Source organism: Oncorhynchus tshawytscha, linkage group LG26 (genome assembly GCF_018296145.1).
Source record: "Oncorhynchus tshawytscha isolate Ot180627B linkage group LG26, Otsh_v2.0, whole genome shotgun sequence".
Classification (NCBI taxonomy): domain Eukaryota; kingdom Metazoa; phylum Chordata; class Actinopteri; order Salmoniformes; family Salmonidae; genus Oncorhynchus; species Oncorhynchus tshawytscha.
Window position 1 is genome coordinate 32796264 of NC_056454.1, and position 12854 is coordinate 32809117.

The 12854-nt window shown below is 42.4% G+C and overlaps 1 protein-coding gene across 2 annotated transcripts in view; it reads left to right on the forward strand.

The window, feature by feature from the left end:
* Nucleotides 1–538: 538 nt before the first annotated feature.
* cwc22 (CWC22 spliceosome associated protein homolog) overlaps nt 539–12854 on the forward strand; it is a 48518-nt gene continuing 36202 nt past the window's right edge. Inside the window, exons 1-11 of one of the 2 annotated variants that reach the window (XM_024389608.2) lie at nt 539–671; nt 2106–2208; nt 7332–7591; nt 7760–7815; nt 8043–8129; nt 8421–8660; nt 10297–10425; nt 10617–10785; nt 11076–11129; nt 11214–11349; nt 11596–11802. In XM_024389608.2, the coding sequence (XP_024245376.1) occupies nt 609–671; nt 2106–2208; nt 7332–7591; nt 7760–7815; nt 8043–8129; nt 8421–8660; nt 10297–10425; nt 10617–10785; nt 11076–11129; nt 11214–11349; nt 11596–11802 (1504 nt within the window). In that variant the 5' untranslated portion in view covers nt 539–608. The remainder of the gene's footprint in view (nt 672–2105; nt 2209–7331; nt 7592–7759; nt 7816–8042; nt 8130–8420; nt 8661–10296; nt 10426–10616; nt 10786–11075; nt 11130–11213; nt 11350–11595; nt 11803–12854) is intronic. The other variant, XM_024389609.2, reaches the window with a different exon arrangement.

Sequence of the window (12854 nt, forward strand, 5' to 3'; positions counted from 1 at the left end):
TGTTTGGATCCTGTTGTCATTCACTCAGAATCAGTCAGTTGCCATACCCACTCATTACCATGGGACCCTAGAAGCTGTATGTGTGCGTGTAACATTTCACGTTTGTCATTAACAAACATGTTTCTATATGTCAACCAATTCTTTGAATTACTTTTGAAAATATGTGGCTCTCAGAGTATGCCAATATAATTATATGAGGTAATATGCAGTCCACAAGAAACAGATAACTGATCATTTAGAACAACACTTATATATGTTATGATTATGCTACCATAATTGTTCCATTAACTCAAATGATCTTAAATTCACCAATATGAAAAGTAACACTTTTGGAGACCATAGTGGTTGTTTAGAATGTCTCCAATTAAGATCCAGTAATAACGTTTAGTATCTTCAAGCATCGTCATATCTAAGCTAATCTTGCAGGGCACGCGTTACATTGTGATATACGATGTACATACCGCAAAATACTTTGCTGTTTGATTTGTTGTCTTCCAAATAGCACCACACCAGTGAGTCTCTGTGATTTAGCGTCTACGTGTATGTCCGCTCTTTTTGGGCCTTACTGGTATCCGTAGCAATACTTGCGGAAGAGGATAAGGGAGAAAATGGCTACAGAGACAATCGACAACGATGTAGCAGTGGAGCTAAGCCCTAATTCTAGAGAAGAGGTAGCTAAGAAGTTTGTACCCATATATAATAACTCGAACAAAAAAATCACATAAAGGAATACAACAGTATTAGTTATTAAGTTAGTTCTAAGTTCAAAAAAAAATTGAAATGCTTCTTACAGCGGGCCTTTTCTACTGCCGGCTAGACAGGCTAGTAAAGTTAGCTAGCTAGCTTGCTGCACTTCTCACATGGAGGAGAGCGCCTTTGCAGCTAACGCTATAGAGTAGAAACGAAGTGTTCACTGTTGTTTCGATGTACCTAGGTACTAGCTAGATAACTTCACTGACAAACGAACTTTGATGTGTGAATGTCGGATCAAATAAAATCGCTAGCATCAGCTATTTGGATAGCTAACGTCGCGTCATATCAACGTTAGCTGACCAAGTTAGCTAGCTACGCCACATCAAACATGATAACAGAAATTTGGGACGCTGGATTGCAACAGGCTAGCTAACAATATGTATTTAGTCAATATCTTGCTAAACGTGGTCAGTGTTGATAGACAACGTGTCGCTCGCAAGTGTGTATTCTGTACACATTGGCAGAGAAACATGGCAGTGTCTACCTCAAATCAAAATGTATTTGTCACATGCGCCGAATACACAGGTGTAGACTTTACAGTGAAATGCTTACTTACAAGCCCTTAACCAACAATGCAGTTTTAAGAAAATACAAAAAAAAGAGAAGATTAACAAATAATTAAAGAGCAGCTGTAAATACAGCCTATCTGCTGACTGGCGTCTCCATGTAAAACGTTCATAGTCAAATTCCCAGCAGCTTGCTGAAGATGTTTAACCTTAGATCAAAGTTTGTCCTGGAATCTTGGAGAATAAACAAAACGTGTAATTTCATGAAGCATTTAATTTCTGCAGAGGAAGGCATACAGCAGCTAAGTGTAGCCTCGGGTTGTGGCTTTTAGAGCTACCCTTTTCTTAACCTCCCTACTGTATCCAGCACCCATGACCTCATAACTAACAACTGCAGCATAATTTGGCTTCCTTCAGGTTTGTTATAACCTGTGCATGTGTTTATAGAACCTCTCCACTTCAGCCTCTGATTTCAGTTTCCTTCCAACAGTGGTAGCCAGTGCCCAGTGGCCTATGACATGATCTCAGTAATCATATTGTTGCCTGCTCCTGTGTATTTAATGTCTCTGCCCTAGGAGGTGTTTGTTGTTCACGGAGCAGCTTGCATTATTTGTTTCCATGCCCTTTGCTTTCATACACCATAACATCAAGCTTCAGCTCAGATAGCCATCCTTCCAAGTAGGCTAAACCAGCTATGTTTTTCCTAGCCACTGTGCTTCTACACCTGCATTGCTTGCTGTTTGGCGTTTTAGGCTGGGTTTCTGTACAGCACTTTGAGATATCAGCTGATATACGAATGGCTATATAAATACATTTGATTTGATTTGTCCTTTGTTCCTCCTCCAGCCTCCCAGGACCAGTGGCATGGATCAGCCCCGTAGGAGTGGCAGCAGGAGCCTGTCCGAGGAAGGAGGGAGAGAGAACAATGTGGCACAGCAGAAGAGCAATGGTGAGTGGAAATGACTATTTCCTCAGAAAAAGGCTTTGCTACCTGAAGATAATTTGCCCTGCTAGATCCACATCTGTAATGGACCTAGATGTTTAGAAAGTTACATTTATTCTAAAATGTACACTACTGTTAAAACGTTTGGGGTCACTTGTGAGGACTTGAGGCATCTGGTTCTCAAACTAGACACTCTAATGTACTTGTCCTCTTGCTCAGTTGTGCACTGGGTCCTCCCACTCTTTCTATTCTGGTTAGAGACAGTTTGTGCTGTTCTGTGAAGGGAGTAGTACACAATGTTGTATGAGATCTTCAGTTTCTTGGTAATTTCAATCATGGAATCGCCTTAAATTCTCAGAACAAGTTTCAGAAAAAAGTCCTTTGTTTCTGACCATTTTGAGCCTGTAATCGAACCCACAAATCCTGATGCTCCAGATACTCAACTAGTATAAAGAAGGCCCGTTTGATTGCTTCTTTAATCAGAACAACAGTTTTCAGCTGTGCTAACATAATTGCAAAAAAGGTTTTCTAATGCTCAATTAGCCTTCTAAAATGATAAACTTGGATTAGTTAACACAACGTGCCGTTGGAACACAGGAGTGATGATTGCTGATAATGGGCCTCTGTACGCCTATGTAGATATTCCATTAAAATTCAGCCGTTTCCATCTACAATAGTCATTTACAACATTAACAATGTCTACACTGTATTTCTGATCAATTTGATGTTATTTTAATGGACAAAAATGTGCTTTTCTTTCAAAAACAAGGACATTTCAAAGTGACCCCAAATTTTTGAACGGTAGTGTATGTAATTATGTAGTAACCAAAAAAAAGTGTTAAATAAATCAACATATATTTTATATTCTTCAAAGTAGCTACCCTTTGCCTTGATGACAGCTTTGAATACTCTTGGCATTCTCTCAATCAGCTTCACCTGGAATGCTTTTCCAACCGTCTTGGAGTTCCCACATATGCTGAGAACTTGTTGGCTGCTTTTCCTTCACTCTGTGGTTCAGCTCATCCCAAACCGTCTCAATTGGGTTGAGGTCAGGTGATTGTGGAGGCCAGGTCATCTGATGCAGCACTCCATCACTCTCCTTCTAGGTCAAATAGCCATTACACAGCCTGGAGGTGTGTTGGGTCATTGTCCTGTTGAAAAGCAAATGATAGTCCCACTAAGCGCAAACCCCATGGGATGGCGTATTGCTGCAGAATGCTGTGGTAGCCATGCTGGTTAAGTGTGCCTTGAATTCTAAATAAATCAGTGTTACCAGCAAAGCACCATCACACCTCCACCTCCATGCTTCACGGTGGGAACCACACCGTGGTTGGGGCGGCAGGGTAGCCTAGTGGTTACAGCGTTGGACTAGTAACCGGAAGGTTGCAAGTTCAAATCCCCGAGCTGACAAGGTACAAATCTTTCGTTCTGCTCCTGAACAGGCAGTTAACCCACTGTTCCTAGGTCGTCATTGAAAATAAGAATTTGTTCTTAACTGACTTGCCTAGTTAAATAAAGGTCAAATAAAATATAAAAAAAACACATGCAGAGATCCGTTAACCTACTCTGCGTTTCAGAAAGCCACGGTGGGTTAGTACCAAAAATCTCATATTTGGACTCATCAGACCAAAGGACAGATTTCTACTGGTCTAATGCTTGTGTTTCTTGGCCCAAGCAAGTCTCTTCTTGTTATTTGTGTCCTTTAGTAGTGGTTTCTTTGCAGCAATTCGACCATGAAGGCCTGATTCACGCAGTCTGCTCTCAACAGATGATGTTGAGATGTTTGTTTCTTGAACTCTGTGAAGCATTTATTTGGGCTGCAATTTCTGAGGCTTGTAACTCTTATGGCCTTGTCCTCTGCAGCAGAGGTAACTCTGGGTTTTCCTTTCCTGTGGCGGTCCTCATCGGAGACAGTTTCATAGCGCTTGATGGTTTTTGCGACTGCACTTGAAGAAACTTTAAAAGTTCTTGAAATGTTATGCATTGACTGACCTTCATGTCTTAAAGTAAGTATGGACTATCGTTTCTATTTGCTTATTTGATTTGTTCTTGCCGTAATATGGACTTGGTATTTTACCAAATATCTTCTGTATAACACCCCTACCTTGTCACAACACAACTGATTGGCTCAAACATTAAGAAGGAAAGAAATTGCACAAATACACTTTTAACAAGGCACACCTGTTATTTGAAATGCATTCCAAGTGACTACCTCATGAAGCTGGTTGAGAGAATGCCGAGTGCAAAACTGTCAAGGCAAAGTGTGGCTACTTTGAAGAATATAAAATATATTTTGATTTGTTAAACAGTTTGTTATTACTACATGATTCCATATGTGTTATTTAATAGTTATGATATCTTCACTGTTATTCTACAATGTAGAAAATAGTAAAAATAAAGAAAAACTCTTGAATGAGTAGGTGTGTCTAAACTTTTGACTGGTACTGTATGTATAGAAGAAATCATATATTTTCCCCAAGCCTTGTTGGAACTTGGATTTGTCCCAATAACCTCCATTACCACTATCTCCCTTCCGTTGTTTACCTGGTTTCTCATCCTCATCACTGACAGACGGACAGTTCCAGCCTAGCAGCTCTCTGAGTCTGTGTTATTGTCCAGATAATGCTTTCAATCATCCCTTCTGCTGAGCTGTTGCAAATCCTTCCTCCGCTCCGAGAGAGAGGAAGAAAGACGGAGAGAAAGAGGATAGAGCGCAAGAGGATAGAGATGGAGAGTGAGGGAATGGGAATAGGAGGCAGAGAAAAAGGGAGACAGACGGAGAGGGCAACACAAGCCTCCCGACATACACCCAAGGGTATTTGAAAAGTGCCAGAGCGCAGAATGTGCTGCCTGCTGCTGATAGTCCTTTAAGTAGATCCCCTGTAACACCCAGGGTCTTACTCTGGCTGCCTTGAGTTAGACTGTGTGCCAAATCGCACCCTATTCCATATGTAGTGCATTACTTATGAACAGGTTACATAAGGCTCTGGTCAAAAGTGGTGCGCTCTATAGGGAAGAGGGTGCCATTTGGGGCAGAACCTTAGAGCTGTTGCATTGCCCCCACAGCAGTCTAGGGAGGGAATTATGATGCTGTTGTTGTTATTGCACTATGTAGACCGGATGTTCTCACTGTCTTGGTTGCAAAAAGTGTCAGTGAATGTTGTTTACTGTTTATTTCTTAGTATCAACATAAGAACATTTTGAATTGGTATTACACATCAGAAGTTGCGAAAGCCAATTTTCAACAATGCATCATATCAGTGAATGGTGGTGAGGCGGTGCTGTTATCATCTAGAAGTGGATATTGCTGTCAGAGACCTTTTGACTCAGTTTTAGCACGAATCAGTTTTAGCACTGATTGCGGTTGCCTGAAAGGCACACCTCACTGCTTTGGGATTGCAGCTACTGTATGGATTTAATGGATGCTTCTCAGTGTTTCCCTCAAGCTACTTTGTAGGCTAATTGTTTCACTATAGGTAGTGTGTCCAATCAAAATGTATCTTTTGACCAATGGGTAAAATAATATGTTAATTATGTCAATAATACTCGATCAAAAGTTTCAAACCTCATGTCTCTATCATAATCCGTTCAAAAGTGATTGGAGTTTTTACCCTTGTAGGATGGCCAGAATTAGGGTGACGAAATCAATGGAGGCTGGAAAATGACATTGTCAGCTAGGCTGCATTCTGTGCAAGAATTAAGGCTACTGACTACCTGACAGGCTCACTTTCCTGTTGAACTCGTCATCTTCTCGAATCCACAGGAAATAAAAAAATATATACAGTGCCTTGCGAAAGTATTCGGCCCCCTTGAACTTTGCGACCTTTTGCCACATTTCAGGCTTCAAACATAAAGATATAAAACTGTATTTTTTTGTGAAGAATCAACAAGTGGGACACAATCATGAAGTGCAACGACATTTATTGGATATTTCAAACTTTTTTAACAAATCAAAAACTTAAAAATTGGACGTGCAAAATTATTCAGCCCCTTTACTTTCAGTGCAGCAAACTCTCTCCAGAAGTTCAGTGAGGATCTCTGAATGATCCAATGTTGACCTAATGGCCTAGTTGAATAAATAAAAAATAAAGATGGATATTGATTTTGAGATGTAGTATTTTCATATTTTTTGTATAGGCTTCTCATATTAATACAAAATTTATGTTCTTTTAGATCTCTCATAAAAACAAGTGTATGTCTGTGAAATGTCAACGGAGCACAAACTAATGCCAAGCTTTTTATTTGATCAGATCTTGTCTTGCTTATTTTGCTTTTTGAGACCAAACAACTTTGATGACGACGATCACACAATGTAAAATCCTCAACTTGTTACGAGTAACCTGCGCCGCTATGTCAACCGAGCTTGGGACTTATTATCGGATGTATTATGTTAAGAAATCTGACTTTTTGGATATAATCAATGTTAATGATATATTAGAGAAAGACCCACTGAACAATTCAGAACAAGAGTAATCATATTTGTCTTGGTAAAATGTGAAATTTCATCACGAAAGTGCATTTCCACCCCTACTATACACATTAGACAGAACTTGAAGTAATGTTCGCAGTATTGAAATTTAAATTATTTAATTGTATTACTATTTAATTTCTGCACTATTGTTTCTTGAACAGGTTAACTGTAACAGCTGCATAATAAGTTAATATTGCCACGGTCTACTCAGCAATCTGCTTAGTCAGAAATACGTGAACTGAGGACGAGTCACTGGTCCAATAAGGCATCCATCTCAGCAGGCTGCTACAGTGCACTTCATCAATTATTCCTGCTCTTAAGCCTTCAGCACAGTCAGGTCCCTCATATAGAGCATTAACTGAATGTCAATTGACATTTTTAAAGTTCACACTCGCACCATTTCATTCTTGCTGATTGCTTGTGGTCTGAATGTAGATGGTCTATATTTTAAGACTCAAGACACATGTCCATAACCCACTTTCATTAACAGCACGTTCACTATTTTCAACAATAGGCAAGCGTGATGAAGCTAAGACCTATGAGTTTGTCTCCAAGGACTACCAATTTAATTGCAGACGAATAGACTTAGACTCATAATCATACAATGTCATGTGGAACTGAAAATACACTTTTTAACCTAACTGTGTTTTGTCTTCAGTAGAAGCACCAGAGGGGGCAGATAGTCCTGCAGCCGGTCCCAGAGACGAAGGCCACAGAGCGGCCAGCCCTGGATCGGAAGCCCCCGTTCTAGGCAGTCCCGGAGTAGCCAGCTCCAAAGCCACCAGGGGCAGTAGGGTCCCTTCCAATGCCAGTGTCAGCCAGGAGGGGGAATCTAGTGGCTCTGACAATGAGAGCAGCGATGAAGACAGTGATGAGGGAGTGGCCCGCAGGATGAAGAGCAGTGTGGCACAGATCGTGGTGAGTGACTAGTCCAATACTAGGCTTAATTTGTGTCTGAGAAGCCGGCCCTCTTAGCTGATATTTGCACTGTTAGGGTTCTACAAATACCAAAGTATGCAGTGTTGGAATGTGTTGGCAGACACTGACCAGATAGGGGATTCTGACATGTTGTGTTTTATGTTCCAGCATGGTCCAGATGACCAGAGTGTAAACAAAGGCAGGAGCCCCACCCCAGATGACAGGTGAGTGACTAACTCCATAGAGCTGCAGATAAAAGCTATGTCATCCTTCACTCTTCAGGCCTTCCAAATGTTCAACTTTCCCAATTCAAAAGTTCCATAGATTTTTCAAAAATCCCAGTTGGAAGATTCACCCCCTGCTTATTCCCTCCTGATTCCGGTAATCCTCAAACTGGGAAACAAATCAGGAATTTTGCAACCCTAATTTTGTTTCTCATTGGTCCATCCAGGGATGATGATCGCCGTAGGTCCCGCTCCAGGTCCCGTTCCAGAAGTCAGGAGAGGGATCGGCGCTATGGTAGAGGAGGTTACAGCAGGTACAGAAACAACATGGCACAGTCTGGTTCCACTTGAGGTTTCTTTCTTCTGGGATAGCATTTCCTTGCCACTTTTGCTTGTTCTTTGGAGTCTAGACCGGGTTACTGTAAATCACTTTATGACAACTGTTCATGTAAAAAAGGCTTTCTAAATCAAATGTGATTCATCTATATTGTGTTTATAACTCATTTAGAGTAGACCACATTCAGACTTGCCATAGCTTCATTCTTAAAAAGATCACTGCAGTATTGATATATATTGAGATGCCTTTGCATCACCTACGGGTCAAGGGACGATGATCGAGACAGATATTACGACCGCTATGAGCGCCGGTCGAGTCGGGACAGAGAGGCTGAGTTCAGGAGGAGAGGCCGATCGCCCTCCCCAGCCCAGAAGGACCCTGCTGCAGAGGAACCACCAGTGAAGAAGAAGAAGGATGAACTGGACCCTATCCTGACCCGAACTGGTGGAGCCTACATACCCCCGGCCAAGCTACGTATGATGCAGGCTCAGATCACTGACAAGAGCAGGTGAGTTCAGCTGATGTCTGCTAGACTGGAAATACTTTATAGCCTACTTCATGATGGGATGGTGTAGTTGACACACGAACTTGAAACTAGAGTGAAACTTGGCCATATTTATTTGAAAGAATGAAATATGACTATTTCAATAAAATGATGAAATGCTACCAGGCTCAAATGCCATATCGTTTGTTCCGAGCTGTCAAGTAAATCAATGGATGACGACACAATAGATGTTTATTTTTTGTCTGGCGTGAGCTAGGTGTCAGAGCCAGGCTCTAAAATTAGCAGCTGACTCAGAGAGGTGTGGATATCTGCCTGCGTCTGAAATGACTCCCTACCTATTGCTATATAGGGAATCCCTGCAGGGGACTATATAAGGAAAAGGATTCTATTTCGGACAGAGTCACTCAAGGTGTTTTCACACAGTCACCTACCTCTAATCTCATCTCCTGGAAAAGCATCTTGGCCCCTTGAGGCCGAGCGCCCCGAGACTAGGCCGAATGCCCCGAGACGAGGCAGTGCGTCCCAAATGGCTCCCTATGTTGTGCACTTCTTTTGATCAGAGCCCTACAGTCCCCGGTCAAAAGAAGTGCAACATAAAGAGAATAGGGTGATGTTTGGAACACAGCCAAGGAGGTGACACGGATAATGAAGTAGAGATTGGTTCACTAAGATCATCTGGGACAGAGGAGGGCAATGAAGGGGATTGGAAGGATAGATGAGAGGACTGTCCCGTCCTCCCAGAGCCGAGACAGACACACACTGAATACACTTACACACACACGCAACGCCACACACACACACGCAATGCCACACACACCACACACACACTGAGTACACTTACGCACACCACACACTGAGTACACTTACGCACACCACACACACGCACTGAGTACACTTACGCACACCACACACACGCACTGAGTACACTTACGCACACCACACACACACGCACTGAGTACACTTACGCACACCACACACCACACACGCACTGAGTACACTTATGCACACCACACACGTACACACTGAGTACACTTTCGCACTCACTGAGTACACTTTCGCACTCACTGAGTACACTTTCGCACTCACTGAGTACACTTTCGCACTCACTGAGTACACTTTCGCACTCACTGAGTACACTTTCGCACTCACTGAGTACACTTTCGCACTCACTGAGTACACTTTCGCACTCACTGAGTACACTTTCGCACTCACTGAGTACACTTTCGCACTCACTGAGTACACTTTCGCACACCACACACGCACACACTAAGTACACGTATGCACACCACACACGCACACACTGAGTACACTTACGCACACCACACACGCACACACTGAGTATACTTACGCACACCACACACACGCACTGAGTACACTTATGCACACCACACACGTACACACTGAGTACACTTTCGCACTCACTGAGTACACTTTCGCACTCACTGATTTCTATCCGCAACAAGTCAGTTTGGTGGAGAAACACCATTTTTAAAAAGGGCAGAGTTGTGAGTGAACATGTATTACAATTATTTTTTCTAATCAAAGGATACCCATCACACCAGTTTGTTCAGATACACAAAAAATACAGTAGGTCTTGCCAATTGTTTCAAAAAGCTTACTTATCCCCACCTCTTTCTAGTCTGGCTTACCAGCGTATGAGCTGGGAGGCTCTGAAGAAGTCCATCAATGGTCTGATAAACAAGGTGAACGTATCCAACATCGCCATGATCATCCAGGAACTGCTGCAGGAGAACATCGTCAGGGGCAGGTAATGGACCTATGGATTTATTTAATATTTATTTATGTAGGCTATTCTGATTGAGATCAAATGTCTTCTACAAGAGGGACCTGTCCAAGATGTTTGCAGTCGGAAACATTTCAAGTTTCTTAGTGTGCTTTGAGATATAGATTAACTTCATAAAAGTAACGATCACTAATGTCTGTGTGTCTGCTCTCCAGAGGTCTCCTGGCCAGGTCCACCCTGCAGGCCCAGAGTGCCTCGGCCACCTTCACCCACGTCTATGCTGCTGTGGTAGCCATCATCAACTCCAAGTTTCCTCAGATAGGAGAGCTCATCCTCAAGAGACTCATCCTTAACTTCCGCAAGGGCTACCGGAGGAACGACAAGGTGACTAGCTGGTTAAGCACTAGATGTTTGAACTAAAACAACTTAAATGTTGATACATATTGTGGAGAATAAGGAGTTGTAATGTATCTAAGTCACTCTTTGTAGTTGTTTAAATGTATAATAATTATAATATTTGCCATTTAGCAGACGCTTTTGTCCAAAGGTACTTTGTCATCTGTGCATATGTTTGATGTATGAGTAGTCTGGGGAATCAACCCCACTACACTGGCCTTACAAGCACCATGCTCTACCAACTGAACTCCAAATGATTTTGTATCCTTGTTTTTCAGGCACAATGTCTCACGGCATCAAAGTTCGTTGCCCACCTGGTCAATCAGAATGTGGTAAGTCCTCTTTTCTATGCTAGATCACACACACGCGCACAGGCACTTAGTGTTGTAACCCTATTTCCCTTGTTCCCCACCCAGGCCCATGAGGTGCTGTGTCTGGAGATGTTGACTCTGCTCCTGGAGAGACCTACAGATGACAGCGTGGAGGTGTCCATCAGCTTCCTCAAGGAGTGTGGCCTCAAACTCACTGAAGTCTCCCCTAGAGGCATCAATGGTACATAGGAATACACAACACTTCCGCTTCGCTCTTAGTTTGAACAGGCTTGGAAGCATCAGTTCAATCACAGCTACAGAATCCTTTTAGCAGTCTCACTGCTCATTCAGAAAAATCTAGTGATTTCTTTATTAATTTCTCTAGTGATCTTGTTTTGGTGCTCTTATGTTGCGTTTTTATTGGTATTAAATTCAAACCACAGAAATATAATTCTATGATTCAAATATTGTCTCTGTCTGTTGTCAGCCATCTTCGAGCGGCTGCGTAACATCCTTCACGAGTCAGAGATAGACAAGCGTGTGCAGTACATGATCGAGGTGATGTTCGCCATTAGGAAGGACGGGTTTAAGGACCACCCTATCGTTCCCGAGGGGCTGGACCTAGTGGAGGAGGACGATCAGTTCACACACATGCTGCCCCTAGAGGATGACTACAACCAAGAAGATATACTGAGTAAGATACTATAGAATAATAAATACAATAGAATCAGTTCACACATGTTACCCCTAGAGGACTACAACCAAGAAGATATACGAAGTAAGATACTATAGAATAATATATACAATAGAATATATAATCAGTTCACACATGTCACACCAAGAAGACTACATCCAAGAAGATATACTGAATACCCCCTAGCTAGCAGGCCTAATCGGTTAAAGATGCAGTCCGGGATCACTTAAAAATTCATGGCATATTGTACGAATTGGATTTTTTAAAATATATATAGTGTATGTGGACACCTCTTCAAATTGGTGTATTCAGCTATTTCAGCCACACCCGTTGCTGACAGGTGAATAAAATCAAGTACACAGCTATGCAATCTCCATAGACAAACATCGGCAGTAGAATGGCCTTACTGAAGAGCTCAGTGACTTTCAACGTGGCACAGTCATAAGATGCCACCTTTCCAACAAGTCAGTTCGTCAAATTTCTGCACTGCTAAAGCTACCCCTGTGAACTGTAAGCTCTGATATTGTGAAGTGGAAATGTCTACGAGCAAACAACGGCTCAGCTGGTAAGTGGTAGGCCACACAAGCTCACAGAACAGGATTGCTGAGTGATGAAACACTTAGCTAATGAAAATTGTCTGTCCTCGGTTGCAACACTCCCTACCGAGTCAGCACAATAACTGTTCGTTGGGAGCTTCATGAAATGGGTTTCCATGGCCGAGCAGCTGCACACAAGCCTAAGATAACCATGGGCAATGCCAAGCATCAGCTGGAGTGGTGTATAGCTCGCCTCCATTGGCTCTGGAGCAGTGGAAACGCGTTCTCTGGAGTGATGAATCACGCTTCACCATCTTGCAATCTGACGGACCGATTGGGGTTTGGCGGATGCCAGGAGAACACTGCCTGCCCGAATGCATAGTGCCAACTGTAAAATTTGGTGGAGGAATAATTGTCTGGGGCTGTTTTTCATGGTTCGGAGGTGTGGTACAGAATACAATGACATTCTAGACAATACTGTGCTTCCAACTTTGTGGTAACAGTTTTGGGAAAGCC